Source organism: Bactrocera neohumeralis, chromosome 6 (genome assembly GCF_024586455.1).
Source record: "Bactrocera neohumeralis isolate Rockhampton chromosome 6, APGP_CSIRO_Bneo_wtdbg2-racon-allhic-juicebox.fasta_v2, whole genome shotgun sequence".
Classification (NCBI taxonomy): Eukaryota; Metazoa; Arthropoda; class Insecta; order Diptera; family Tephritidae; genus Bactrocera; species Bactrocera neohumeralis.
The window spans coordinates 58,535,256-58,548,224 of record NC_065923.1 but is presented as its reverse complement, the minus strand read 5'-3'; the positions used below and the strand labels follow the sequence as shown (position 1 = coordinate 58,548,224).

The 12,969-nt window shown below is 34.7% G+C and overlaps 1 protein-coding gene across 1 annotated transcript; it reads right to left on the bottom strand.

Moving 5' to 3' along the window:
• Window positions 1-542: 542 nt before the first annotated feature.
• On the bottom strand, window positions 543-12,448 carry LOC126762039 (uncharacterized). Its single transcript, XM_050478518.1, has 9 exons — window positions 12,202-12,448; window positions 10,958-11,253; window positions 10,776-10,834; window positions 10,046-10,169; window positions 9,756-9,936; window positions 7,777-7,969; window positions 1,731-2,843; window positions 792-926; window positions 543-735 (listed from the first exon to the last, which is right to left on the bottom strand). Exons 1-9 carry the CDS (start codon window positions 12,393-12,395, stop codon window positions 577-579), a joined length of 2,454 nt encoding a protein of 817 aa, XP_050334475.1. The 5' UTR covers window positions 12,396-12,448; the 3' UTR covers window positions 543-576.
• Window positions 12,449-12,969: the final 521 nt, after the last annotated feature.

The window sequence follows — 12,969 nt, the reverse complement described above, 5'->3', positions numbered from 1 at the left end:
TAGTAAAAGGCACGGCGCCTATGGGCAAAATTTTTTGAAAAAGTGGGCGTGGCTCTGCCATCTAAAAAATTTAATGTACAGATCTTCTACGGAATCTGACAACAACTACACCTACTTCCCATATAGGACAATTTTAAATCCCACTTGATTCGTTCAGTTTCCAGTACACAAATCAAGAAGCAATTAATATTAAGGGATCAAACTTTGCACGATCTTTAGTGTGTGCCACCTTATGACGTACAATTTTTTAAGTCCAATAAAAACTGTTCAAGGCCCTAGGTACCGAATATATAGACCCCGGTATCTATAGTTGACTTTTGATGGAAAATGTTGGTCAATGTGTAATATATATACCTGAAATTAAGAGATAATCCTTCTCTTATAATGGTATGTATGTGTGTCAAAAATGGGTTAAATCGGACCAATACTTCCCTTATAGTACTTAATACAAAAATTTTCGAACTTCATTGTGACTTTACCGCATATATCGGCCAATATGTCGGGCCATCAAAATTTGGCAATAACTTAAACATTTAAAAAAATACTGCTCACACAAGTAATTTATTTTTGTTTACTTCATATTTCTAAATTTTGTATATGCAAGGGATATGGATATTTTCTTAAGCCCTTGCGCCGTAAACAACAAATTGCTATTGAACAAATTTCTTCCCAACTTTCAACTGAACAGCGCCAACATCTGAACGTCCCCGATCGCTGTCTCGAGATTTGGTAGATCTATAATATACAAGTTTTAATTAATAAATTAACAATTCCAAAGATTTGTCACGTACATTTAGCAATGTGGTCTTATAACGTTTGCACTCCGTTCTCTTAAATTTGAATTTTACTGGATGACTTATGTTGGACGCCTTAATTATACCAATGCGATTTATACTGGAGTTTGTATTTGTCATCAAGCGAGAGATCTGAATTCAAATTAGAGCAAATTGAAAAAAAATTTAAATATTTTTATTGATTCAAAATAATTATATTGACGACGAAGAATGTAAGGTACATTCGATATATAACTAAACCTTTGTTATATGTTTGGAGACTTCTAAAGTATATTGAGAAGTTTTCCTACGCAGATCACAACACAGGTTTAAATTTTATGCTGAATAACAATAATTAATTGAAAGCATTTAGTTTTTCATTACTTTTAGAATTTGCTTTGGCCGACCTCCAAAATCTTCTGTTGGATGGACATACATTCACCTCACGCTACTGCGGCTACTCTATAACTATGTTATATAACGCGTATGAAAAAGTCCTAACATCGAACATTTTTTACAGAACAGATACAGCAGAACTTGCCTATAACTGATTGCTGAATAAGTTTTAGGATCTCCTCTAAATCTATCACTCTTTGTTAAAATGCTGTATTTTTTATATACCGACACATGTGGTCGTTCCTTGTGTTATACTAAAAATCCTAAAATTCGAAACTGAAATACCAATTTGTAGATATTGGGCTTGAATATATCATCAATAAAGAGACTGTCATAGAATTGTTATATATCCTCCTTCACTTGCTTGTGTCTGTTTCATATGTTGAACCATGTTGAAGGGTAAAAATTCGGATTGGACCTTACTATCAATGACCGTAACTTCTGTCCTCTATTCTCTGTTGGGAAGAAAATCTGTTTAAACAACCATCTCGGCCACATCGTGAATTTATACGGACCACTGTTTAGGTCTGACAGGCTGTCACTTATGTTTATTTTCCTTACCAACTGATCTATATTAATGCGCTTCACTACTCTGCGACTGCTGAAGTATTCGCTTTCTATAATCGGTTCGATATTTGTTTCCAGCGTTTTAATGCCCTTTACTTTTGGCCCGGTACTCTTGTCTGCCGTATCGAAGAGCCCTCTCGCCTCTGCCATCTTTATTAGATATTTGGCATTCAATTGTGTGATTTTAGTTCTTTTAATTAATGAAAGATAGCAACCAATTGAATGTTGTTTTATGCAGCCATCCTGATTAATACAAATATCGGGTATATTTTCGCACATAAATTCATCGGCGTCCGGCAGAACCACGTTATCTTCACTTTCATCTGCTACTCCACTCACTTCGACAATCCCATCTGATTTTGTCGTACCAGCTTCTGTTGGAGACTGCGCTTTAACTTTCTCCTCCGCTTGCGCATTTGGGGCACGTTTCCTCGGCGAACCCATTGCTGCAGCTGGTATATTAGCAACCTCTGCTTCGGCTATTGCTTCCAGGCGTTTTCGTTCCCTAAAGGCACTTTGATGCTTTCTTAACGATGTTTCGTTTACGAGTTTCACAATATAATCGACCATATCCTGATTCTCCGATGAAACAATTGAATGCGTTTGATAGAGTAAAAATTGTATTTGTGGTCTCGACATAGCCAATTGCAGTGTGAGTAGTTGTTCTTCCAGTATTAGTGAGACTCTACGTTTACCTTCCTCACTTATCTCTGATTCGGTGAGCACTTCTAACATACTCAAGTCACCGCCACGTGAACATATCAAATCGATTGGATCAGAAATTGCGCTAAAAGAGTTCGGCGGGTTGGCGAAAATACCGACGACACAGCCGAAACGTTTCGATTCTAATGGGAATGATGTGAAGGACTCTGCGAAAATGCGTATATTATTGACGCCAAGTATTTCCATGAACTTTCGATATTCTTTCAGATTTAGTCCTGCACCGTAAGCATAAAAATTGTTTAGTCGATTTACGGAATGGAACAGTGAAGCTAAATATGCTGTGGATCGTGGCGAAGAAATGTGCGTTTGTAATATGTCACCGCTCAATTGAAAGTAGTCGAGAAGTCTGGACATAACGGCTGGTCCATATGAGAAAGCTTTGTCCTAAAAAGAAGTAATATTAATAAAGTGGTGCAGGCGTATTATACGATAAAAAGTTACGAAAACTGGGGTAACGGTTCATAACCAAAATCTTCTTCCATAGAGTGAGTATTATAATTTATTAGATACATTCTAAAATATTATACCTAACGTAGTATGGCGTGCTAGCTGCAGCGGCGTTTGCCGTCTATCTTATGTGTAAGTTTAATACTCGTATGTATTATTACAACTAGTTGATTAATACTTTTAGAATTAATTTGTTTCGAGCAATCTGTATGGTTGATTTGATTGAAGTACAGTTTATTGCTCTGACTCTCATCACGTTGGAACAATGGGCTAAAATATGTTCGGTTTTTAGAATATTTCCGCATTCACTCTTTCGGGAGTTTTCTACAAAATTTGGTTTGTTATTGGTTGATTGTAAGTTCGTGTTTTGGCATGTTTGTTCTTCTATAGCTGCGTTTTTTGTTGTATATATTTGAATATATAGTGTTTATGAACCAGGATAATGATGAATGTTAATTTAGAAAACTGTAGGTTTAGTTGATTTTTCTGTAAACCACAGCGACGAATCGTGAATTGAATTTTAGTGGTAGGTGCGCTTCGCTTTGTTTGCATTTGCGAAAGATGTATTTATCATTAGTTCGGTTGGTGTAACATTCTAGAATAATTTTTACAATAGTTTAAAAGAATCTACATACGTATATTCTCTGACAACGGTAATTTTGCTTCTACGAGAATACATCTGGTCAGCTTGATAGTGGGCTTGGATTTTTTGTTAGCATTTGAACTTCATCCGTAAATGAAAAGACCGTATTTCAATTTTGAGAGAATCATGTATTAATATGAGCACTTACATGAATTTCTAAGAATTTTAAACTTAAAAATCAAATGATATTTAACCGAGATTCTAAGTAAGTGAGTCCTTAAGGTAATACAATGTTGATTAAAGTTAAACAAATATTACTCCAGGAATTCTTAAATTACTATCTACAAGTTCTATGATAATGTTATTAACTGTGCAATGGTGTTTACTACAGATATGTAATAATTTGTATTTATCAATAGATAATAAGATTATCGACTAGTATCCCTAGTTTCGTATGCACCGTCAGGATAGATAAATATACTATATGTTGTAGTACAATCGAGTTGAGTTTGTCAAATGCAGAGGTGAATAGGATTACTAATAGAGTGGAACCTTGTTGGTTGGCGTTAATAAGTGGGTCATAAAAGTCTTTACCGAGTTAAAGACCTTATGTCTAAGCTATCAAATCTTCAGTTGATGAATACATGTATTCCGATTGAAAGCTTTTTTGAAATTAGTCATTAGAATAGTGGCATGACTTCTTGACGAAGATACATATGTATTTTCAAAAGAGCATCAAGCGTTTCGTTTTTTCGATTAAATGCTGATTGATTATATGAGATAAGCTTATTTTTTGTTAAAAAGCACATAAGTCGTCACCTAAACCAGGTGTTTTACTCTTTTTCTGACTTAATGCGGCTTCAAATTCTTAGTGGGTAATTTAAAATTCGATATGTTTATTTGAAGGGCAATATACTCTGGATAATAGTTTGGTGATAATATGTTAGTTTTTTTGAAATGTATTCCGAGGAAACATTTCTCATTAATTGCTTCGGTTAGACTTAATTAGTAAATAGGCGTGAAAGATAGCACTTCCCGAAAGGGGCATACGTTTTTAATATATTTCTGTAGCACTCATGCTATACCGAATTTAAGGTGCTTCTAAAATATATTTCTCATTATAATATAGTAAATTATTTTCAGATATATATAAGTATGATTTCTTTGTACAGAAGCCTAACTGAATAATAACGGTCCGATTTTGTGGAATCAAGAGAATATATTTGGCTCGAATTTATTTGTTGTTAAGTTGGATTTTATATTTTTACTAGCTTTTTACCCGCGGCTTCGCCCGCAGTGGAGCCATTAAATAAGTGTGAGAGATAAAGGGTAAGGGTATAATAATAGAAATGAGTCAATATGAACTAAATTTTATTGCTTGGCTGAGATCAATAATTTTTAAAAATTACTACAGACAATGAAGTTTCAACACCTTAAAATATACGTATTGAAATGCAACAACAAATGTTAAAATATATTTCACCGTAACAAAAACAAATAATTCTGAATTCTAACAATTTAAAAAAATAAAATACAAAGTAATAATCTAGTGTAAATTCTGGGCATTAGATACACGTGAACAGATAACGATAGACGATATTGATATCATCGGCCTCAACACCCGCGCCGTTAGTTCTGCTTTCTCTAGGCTGGACAAGGAAGCACAGAAAATGGGTCTGGTAGTGAACGAGGGCAAAACGAAATATCTCCTGTCATCAAACAAACAGTCGTCGCACTCGCAACTTGGCTCTCACGTCACTGTTGACAGTCATAACTTTGAAGTTGTAGATAATTTCGTCTATTTAGGAACCAGCATTAACACCACTAATAATGTCAGCCTGGAAATCCAACGCAGGATTGCTCTTGCCAACAGGTGCTACTTCGGACTGAGTAGGCAATTGAAAAGTAAAGTCCTCTCTCGACGAACAAAAGCTAAACTCTATAAGTCGCTCATAATTCCCGTCCTGCTATATGGTGCAGAGGCTTGGGCGATGACAGCAACCGATGAGTCGACGTTACGAGTTTTCGAGAGAAAAATTCTGCGAAAGATTTATGGTCCTTTGCGCATTGGCCACGGCGAATATCGCATCCGATGGAACGATGAGCTGTACGAGATATATGACGACATTGACATAGTTCAGCGAATTAAAAGACAGCGGCTACGCTGGCTAGGTCATGTTGTCCGGATGGATGAAAACACTCCAGCTCTGAAAGTATTCGACGCAGTACCCGCCGGGGGAAGCAGAGGAAGAGGAAGACCTCCACTCCGTTGGAAGGACCAAGTGGAGAAGGACCTGGCTTCGCTTGGAATATCCAATTGGCGCCACGCAGCGAAAAGAAGAAACGACTGGCGCGCTGTTGTTAACTCGGCTATAATCGCGTAAGCGGTGTCTACGCCAATTAAGAAGAAGAAGAAGAAGAACAGGCTACATAAAGTTGACCATGAGAGAAGCATGGGTTTTCTAAATGCACTCCTGCTACCTGTAATGTTTGTCCTTGTGCCTTGTTTATAGTAACAGCAAAGCTAAGCTTGACGGGAAACTGAACCCTTTTAAATTGGAATGGAAGGTCAGTGGGAATAATTGGTATCCGAGGTATATAACACTATTTCCCTTACCGACTCCTGTTAAGATAATAGCACCAAGTATGTTCTGTCCCAATTTTGTTATCCGAAGCTTTGTTCCATTACATAGCCGAAGAACATCTAGATTTCGCATAAGCATTACTGGTACATTTAGTTTCAATTGAAGTTTATGTGACGGTACACCCGATAGTTCAAGTGAATTTAAAAACTCCACAGCATATGAAGTACTTAGTTCCGTATCTATAATTGTATCCATTGACAAATATTCCTTTATTTCTCCTTGAACCTCGTTTAAAATGTCAGTGTTGATCCTATTAACAATTTCATTTCTTGGTGCTAATATTGCTCTTGCACACAACCACTGATCACTACACGAATTTTGTTGCTATTCCGGAAAACATTAGAAATGAGATCCACATCACTTTCTACTAAGTTACAAAATTCTCTTGACAGTAATATATAGCCTTCAACGTCAACATCTAAACAACCATCACCAATTTTCAACAACATTTCTGCGTAAAGTCCTGAATCCACGTTATTATGAAGATGCACTCTCATATTCGTTTTCAGGCGGAGTTTTTCAACTGTCGACCATAAGCGTGATGATTTAATGCATGCTTGAATTTAATCTGCTGGTGTCCCCCTCTGAATCACTGGGAGGGTTTGACGGAAATCACCAGCCAATAAAACTACCATTCCTTCCATTATATCTGTACTATCTCGCAAGTCCTGAAGAGTCCGGTTTAATGCTTCTATAGCCTTCTTGTGAGACATGGTACTTTCATCCCACACTAAAAGCTTGCATTCTCGCAGCATCCTATAACCACAAAATTTACTGATTACCTCAAAAATTTTAATAGTTTTATACTGCATGTAATGACAAAAGAAAATAATAATAAATATAGAAAAATTACAAACATTTGAAACTATGTATATTCAATTGAATTAGATATTGTCGTCACCGCCGGTAATATAGTGGGACGGTATTACAGTATTCATTGTTGAAACTTCATTTTCACATTTATAATATTAGTATGAGTATGATTTGGATATACCAGTTTTAGGCTTCCGAGGCATTTTCGAAGAAAAGCAGAGTAAGACTTAACATCAACGAGTAAGATCTAAAGCTAACCACAAAAATTACGGATTACCTCAAAAATTTTAATAGTTTTATACTGCATGTAACGACAGAAGAAAATAATAATAAATATAGAAAAAATAGAAACAGTTGAAACTATGTACTATATTCAATTGAATTAGATATTGTCGTCACCGCCCGTAATACAGTGGGACGGTATTACAGTATTCATGATTGAAACTTCATTACTGTAATGCTAGATGGCGTTGAAGTAGCTAAATTTGACGATTTTTTAACAAAAAATTTTTTTATCTTTCTAAAATTTTTTTTTTCAATATGAAGTACCCTATTTTACTTCTAATATCTTCAGGAGTACATGTACAAGTTTCATGATGATCGGTTAAGTAGTTTTTGCGTGAAAACGTAACAAACAAACTTACATTCGCATTTATAATATTAGTATGATTTTTGTTTTGATTTCCATGCGAATTCCATGCGATTCGCATTTATAATATTAGTATGATTTTTGTTTTGATTTCCATGCGATCGTATCATTTTTTTTTTGCAACTTATATGCAGATACATAATTTGTATCATGGCTAAAGGCTCAACACTTACCGCTTACCTGAATGACAAAGTAATGCTGTGTGACTATTTTGGATTTGGTGAACTCGCCCTTATCTTGTGGTACACAAGATACGAATAGTGGACAAACATTATCCCAGCGATAATGATTTGTATCTAAAATGTGCGTGTTATCATCCTCCTGCAGAATATAGCCGCATTCGTGTAGAAATTTATCAGCTGAAGTTTTATCACTAGATTGTGAATGGAAAACAATGCAATTATTTATAGCAAAAAAGGGGTCGAATTTGTTTACATATCTTGCTATGTGCATCTGCAACTATTATACTTACTACGAGGGAGCTTTTTTATCAAACATATACCTTTTTCTTTCAAGCAATATAATATTATTAAAATACCGATAGGATTACAAATCTCTATCGTATGTAATTTTAAAAAAATTAAAAAACATGTAAGGCAATGCTAAGTTCGGATGCAACCGAACATTTTATACTCTTGCAACTTGCAAAAATAAAAACCAGGGAAATACTTTAAGGTGTAAAACCAATCATATGGAGAAAGTCAGCCAGTTGTTCGAAAATTTTTATATTAGTAATTTAGGGGCTAGGCCAAGTTTTCGCTGAAATTTATCTATTTTAGGCACAAAGATACACTCTTATGAATAAAACACACCCTTTTATTTTAATTGGGATAACTCACATATTAGGCGATATATGCAGTACAAAGTCACCCGGAATTCTTTATATTAAGTTTATGGGGGCTAAGGGATATATTGGTCCGATTCGACCAATTTTTGACATACAAACAGAGAAGGATTATACCTGAATTTTAATTATCTATCTCACACATTGACTGATATTGTCGGTCAAAAGTCAACTTTATCTAATGGGGTCCACATATCCGGTACCTGAGTAGGGTTTTGAACAGTTTTGGTTGAATTTGGACAATTTTTGGTCAAAAGAATAGCACCTTTTATTCCGTTATATTAATTACATCTTGATTTGTTTACTGAAAAGTGAAAGAATCAAATGGAATTAAAAATTGTGTTATATGGGAAGTAGGAGTGGTTGTAGTACGATTTTGCCTATTTTACGTACTCAATTTAGCATAAATCGGTGAGTCGGGTCCTGAGATATGGGATTTCACCAAAAAGTGGACGGTCTAATTTATAGATGGTACCGTTATATGGGGAGTCAGCGGGTTCCCATTTCCATTTACACAGTATCGGTAGAATTTCTCATAATATTTTTGCTAATTTGGATGTTTTAGCTTTGGTAGTTTAGGAGATATGTACATTCAACTTATTAGAGAGCAGGGCTAAGCCTACTTTTTCAAAATTTTTTACCAACAGATGCCCGTTGCTACTGCGATTTCCTGCAGGGAATCCGCATACCAAGTTTCATCAAGATATCTTAATTTTACTCAAGTTACAGCTTGCACGGACGGACGGATAGACAGATAGTTACCCGGATTTCAAGTTTTATCATCAACCTAATCAGTTATATATATATATATATATATATATATATATATAGATAACTATATATCCATCTCGCTTAGTTTTAGGTGATACGTACGACCGTTATTTGAACAAATCTATTACACTCTAAAGCAACCGGTTGCAAGAGTCTAAAAATGTTGGCAGCTGTATTCTATAGATGTTCTTAAATTTTCATTCGCTATAATGAGTCGATACAGTCATGTCCGTATGTCTGTCTGTTCCTCCATATAAGCGCGAACTATTCCTTTAGTTTTTGAGTTATTCGTATGAAATTTTTTCAAACGTTCTTTTCTCACCAAGTAGTTGCTCACTTCTTGCCGATATCGGACCATTATAACATATACATACATATGTATGTAGCTGCCGAAATGGAAATTATATTTCATATAACGTTATGTTTATCTCTCACAATCTTATATTTGGACGTTTTTACTTCGAAGTATTACTTTGATATACGTATAGTGAAGTGAGTGAAAGTGCTTTATAGCTTATTTAAGATAGCTTTTGAATATAATTACCGCAATAAAAAAGGATTTATCCAACCCGTTACCATTGTGTTTGATGCTGCGTTGGCGACCTTTTCATTTTGTAGGTGAATAGGCAATAACTTGGAAAGGCTAAGTGCATTGAATTTTATTCTCATTCGGGCCACTGAGGCTGCTAAAGGTTTTCGAAACTTCCACAGATGTTCGGCAATTTCTGCGAGCAATGATATACGGGTATTATAAATGTAGTGATGAATATTGTTGTGCTATATTTGTTTATTGCATATATAATATGATTTATTATTTATTTCTTTCATATTCACCTTCTACATCTGATTCGCGAAATAATTGATACTGCAAGTCGATTTCTTCAGAAAAACGTTGCTTAAAGTTTCGTCTGAGTAATTCGTAAAACATTAACCAAATGCGGTTCTCGTCACTTTTACACTTAAACGGTGAAATTGAAGAGTTATAGTTTAATTTTTTTTTTAGAATATTTATACTTGTAAAATTAAAGTTAGATGAAATGAAATGATGATGTTCGATCAGTTGCTTAAAATCAGCAGCATATATAATTGGAATTTGTTCCTTTCTGTAATAATTTTATCCGAAAATCTAAGGGTTCTATAAGGTTGAAGTCGGTTGAGGGGTTCTGAAAACTTTTCCATGTAGAAATAAGGTACGAAGCTTGAGATTGTTTGATAGCAATTAAAACAGACTTTTAAAGTTTGAAACTAGAAGTCAAACACCCGCGCTAACACTCTGTTACTGTGCTCCTCTAAGTCCGTATCTATACAAGAACTTGGAGTAACATTAGCTGGTTATAATTTCAACCATTATATAGTCATCAACGCGACTGTAACACAGCATAAAAATGTTTTTCTCGAAGATATTTTTGTGAAAAGTTTGTTGCAAAAATTAAAGTCCAACTAAATGATAAAATTTGAAGAGGGCTATATTATCTCACGATGAATAGTTATATACCGATTTAATAATGAATTTTTTGGTAACATAATAAAATTGAAACCAAAAAAAAAGTTATTAATGTCTTACCTCTGGAAATTGTTCATAAAAATTAATATCATTGAGGGAATTTGAAAGGACGACTTTATCTGCAAATATAATGAAACGATATAGAAAGTAAAAATTTTTAATCCGAATGATCTAATATTATCGCATAATCAGTAGCAAGTGTAGTTATAGCGAATGAAAGATTTAAATGTTTATTTACTTACATCGAAAGACATCATATATCAGTGAATAGACTTTCCTCATTTCATGTTCATTTTCGAACTGTACTTTCTTCGGTGCCTTTGCGAGTAGTTTTGCAGCAAGAGCAATAGTTTTTAAATTCCAAAACTTACTCTTGTTTTTTAATGATTTGCCACGAATTTGTTGGCATTTCTTTTTCTGCGTTTTATAGAAACCATTTGGCGAAACGTTAGGTGAGATTTTTGGAGATATATTTAAAGCGCTTGACAGATGGTCGAACGAATGTGTGTCTTTGCGCACAGCGACATAGTCGACCTCACTGAAATTAAAAATATTTTAACCTTTAATAATTACCTTTTGATAATCAATTTAGTTAATTTAGGAATTTTTATATGAGACTTGTAATTCATAGATGGATTATATCAGAATTGAATGGTGATTATGAAGACAGAGTGTAAAATAAGTGTAATATAAGACATTAAATTAACTCTGACCGGCGATGTTAGGTGAGTGAATGTGACTGAGATGGAGGCATCTTAACTTTTATTGAGTGTCCAAAAGTAACGTTTCAAGAAACCGCAGCGTATTTGAGAGCTTCCATTGAGACGTTACTTACTTAGCCGAACTACCTTAAGATAGCTAAGGCTGGAGCTTTGTATAAGATCTAGTGAAGAAATATTCATTATTTTTCCATTAAATTGAAAGTTTTATTTACCATAGTTAGAAATCTAAATCACAGGTCTGTTTGGTTTAATAGCTTGTTGATTAGACCTTATAAATCATCTATAACACAAAAGACAGGTAAGCTGCAGGTGAAAATATTCGATAGAAAACGATCTACAATCGGTTAGATAGCGAGTATAGAGGAATGAGGTGGACGAAAAGAAAATGGATTACCATTTGTTCAATTTGACATCCAATTTATTGTTAAGCTTGGAACCAGGTAAAATCACAATAGGCGTTACGCCGTTTATTTTAAAGTAAATTGTACTGTAAAGTCCCTTCTTGCGAACAAAAAGAAAACTCCATATATCTGTTATAAAGTTGTTCTAATATAATATATATAATAATATATTGAGGAAACGCTGCGATGATTTCAGTACTGCGTGGCTTCCCTTGACGTGGCAAATTTTCAACTAGCAAAGTGAAGTAATAAATGCTGTTTCCATGTGGATTCAGCCAAAATCACTCAGGTGGTTAAAGCGTCAAAGAATCAGTGCACTGAAAATAATTATTCGATGACAGTTATGATATAAGCAAAACTCACACTCCACTATCGACGGCTTCGTTGACGCGCTTCTGAACCTCCAAGAGCCGGTAATACATGCGCTCCTGCCAGTCAGCATCACTCGGTAAATAGATAAGTGTTTGACTCTCGCGTGTGCTAACTAGTTCTTTAAAAATCGTTGGATAAACCGAGAAGATATCCGCTAAACTCAAAAAGAACAAATGATTGGACATTTTTTACAGTTACTCCGTTACCGTTAGCCTTACGGTGCCACTGTACTGTGGCACCTGCAGATCACAACTAAATATTGTACTATTCCACTAGTATTGGCAAGCGCAGGTGATAAATATAAAATAGAAAGCAAAAAAGTATAAATCATATGGCGTATACATATAATCGTATATGCAAATATAGGCCATTTGGAGGTCGCGCCAAACATTACAAATCGAACTTAGCGGTAAATGAATTCGTGTTAAAAGTCAATTCAATATTTTAACTTATGTATAAATACCAGCTAATATAGTTTACCCTACAATTCTCATATCTATTTAGTTCTCATGCAATACCACAGCGTTAACTAAGTACTGTATACCGATTATTTGTATGTATGTTTGTTTGTATGACAGCACTTTCTCGTTTGCATTGTAAAAATATGGCCCGCACAATTGTAAGTGTGATTGGTAAAAGTGATGAAAACGTCAAATCGTCAACAAAGCAATTTCTCACTATTTCTAGATATTAAGGCCTCAATTGACACACATACATACATACACTCATCCAAATAAACCTTTGCATTTTTATGGTTGC

Bases quoted from the DNA above. Each gene is read 5' to 3' on its own strand.
- LOC126762039 (XM_050478518.1), bottom strand. From the start codon at position 12,395: ATGTCCAATCATTTGTTCTTTTTGAGTTTAGCGGATATCTTCTCGGTT. The intron at 10,835-10,957 runs GTAAGTAAATAA...TTATATTTGCAG, and splicing joins GATATATGATGTCTTTCGAT to ATAAAGTCGTCCTTTCAAAT. The intron at 2,844-7,776 runs GTAAGCGGTAAG...ACTTCTTTTTAG, and splicing joins AGCATTACTTTGTCATTCAG to GACAAAGCTTTCTCATATGG.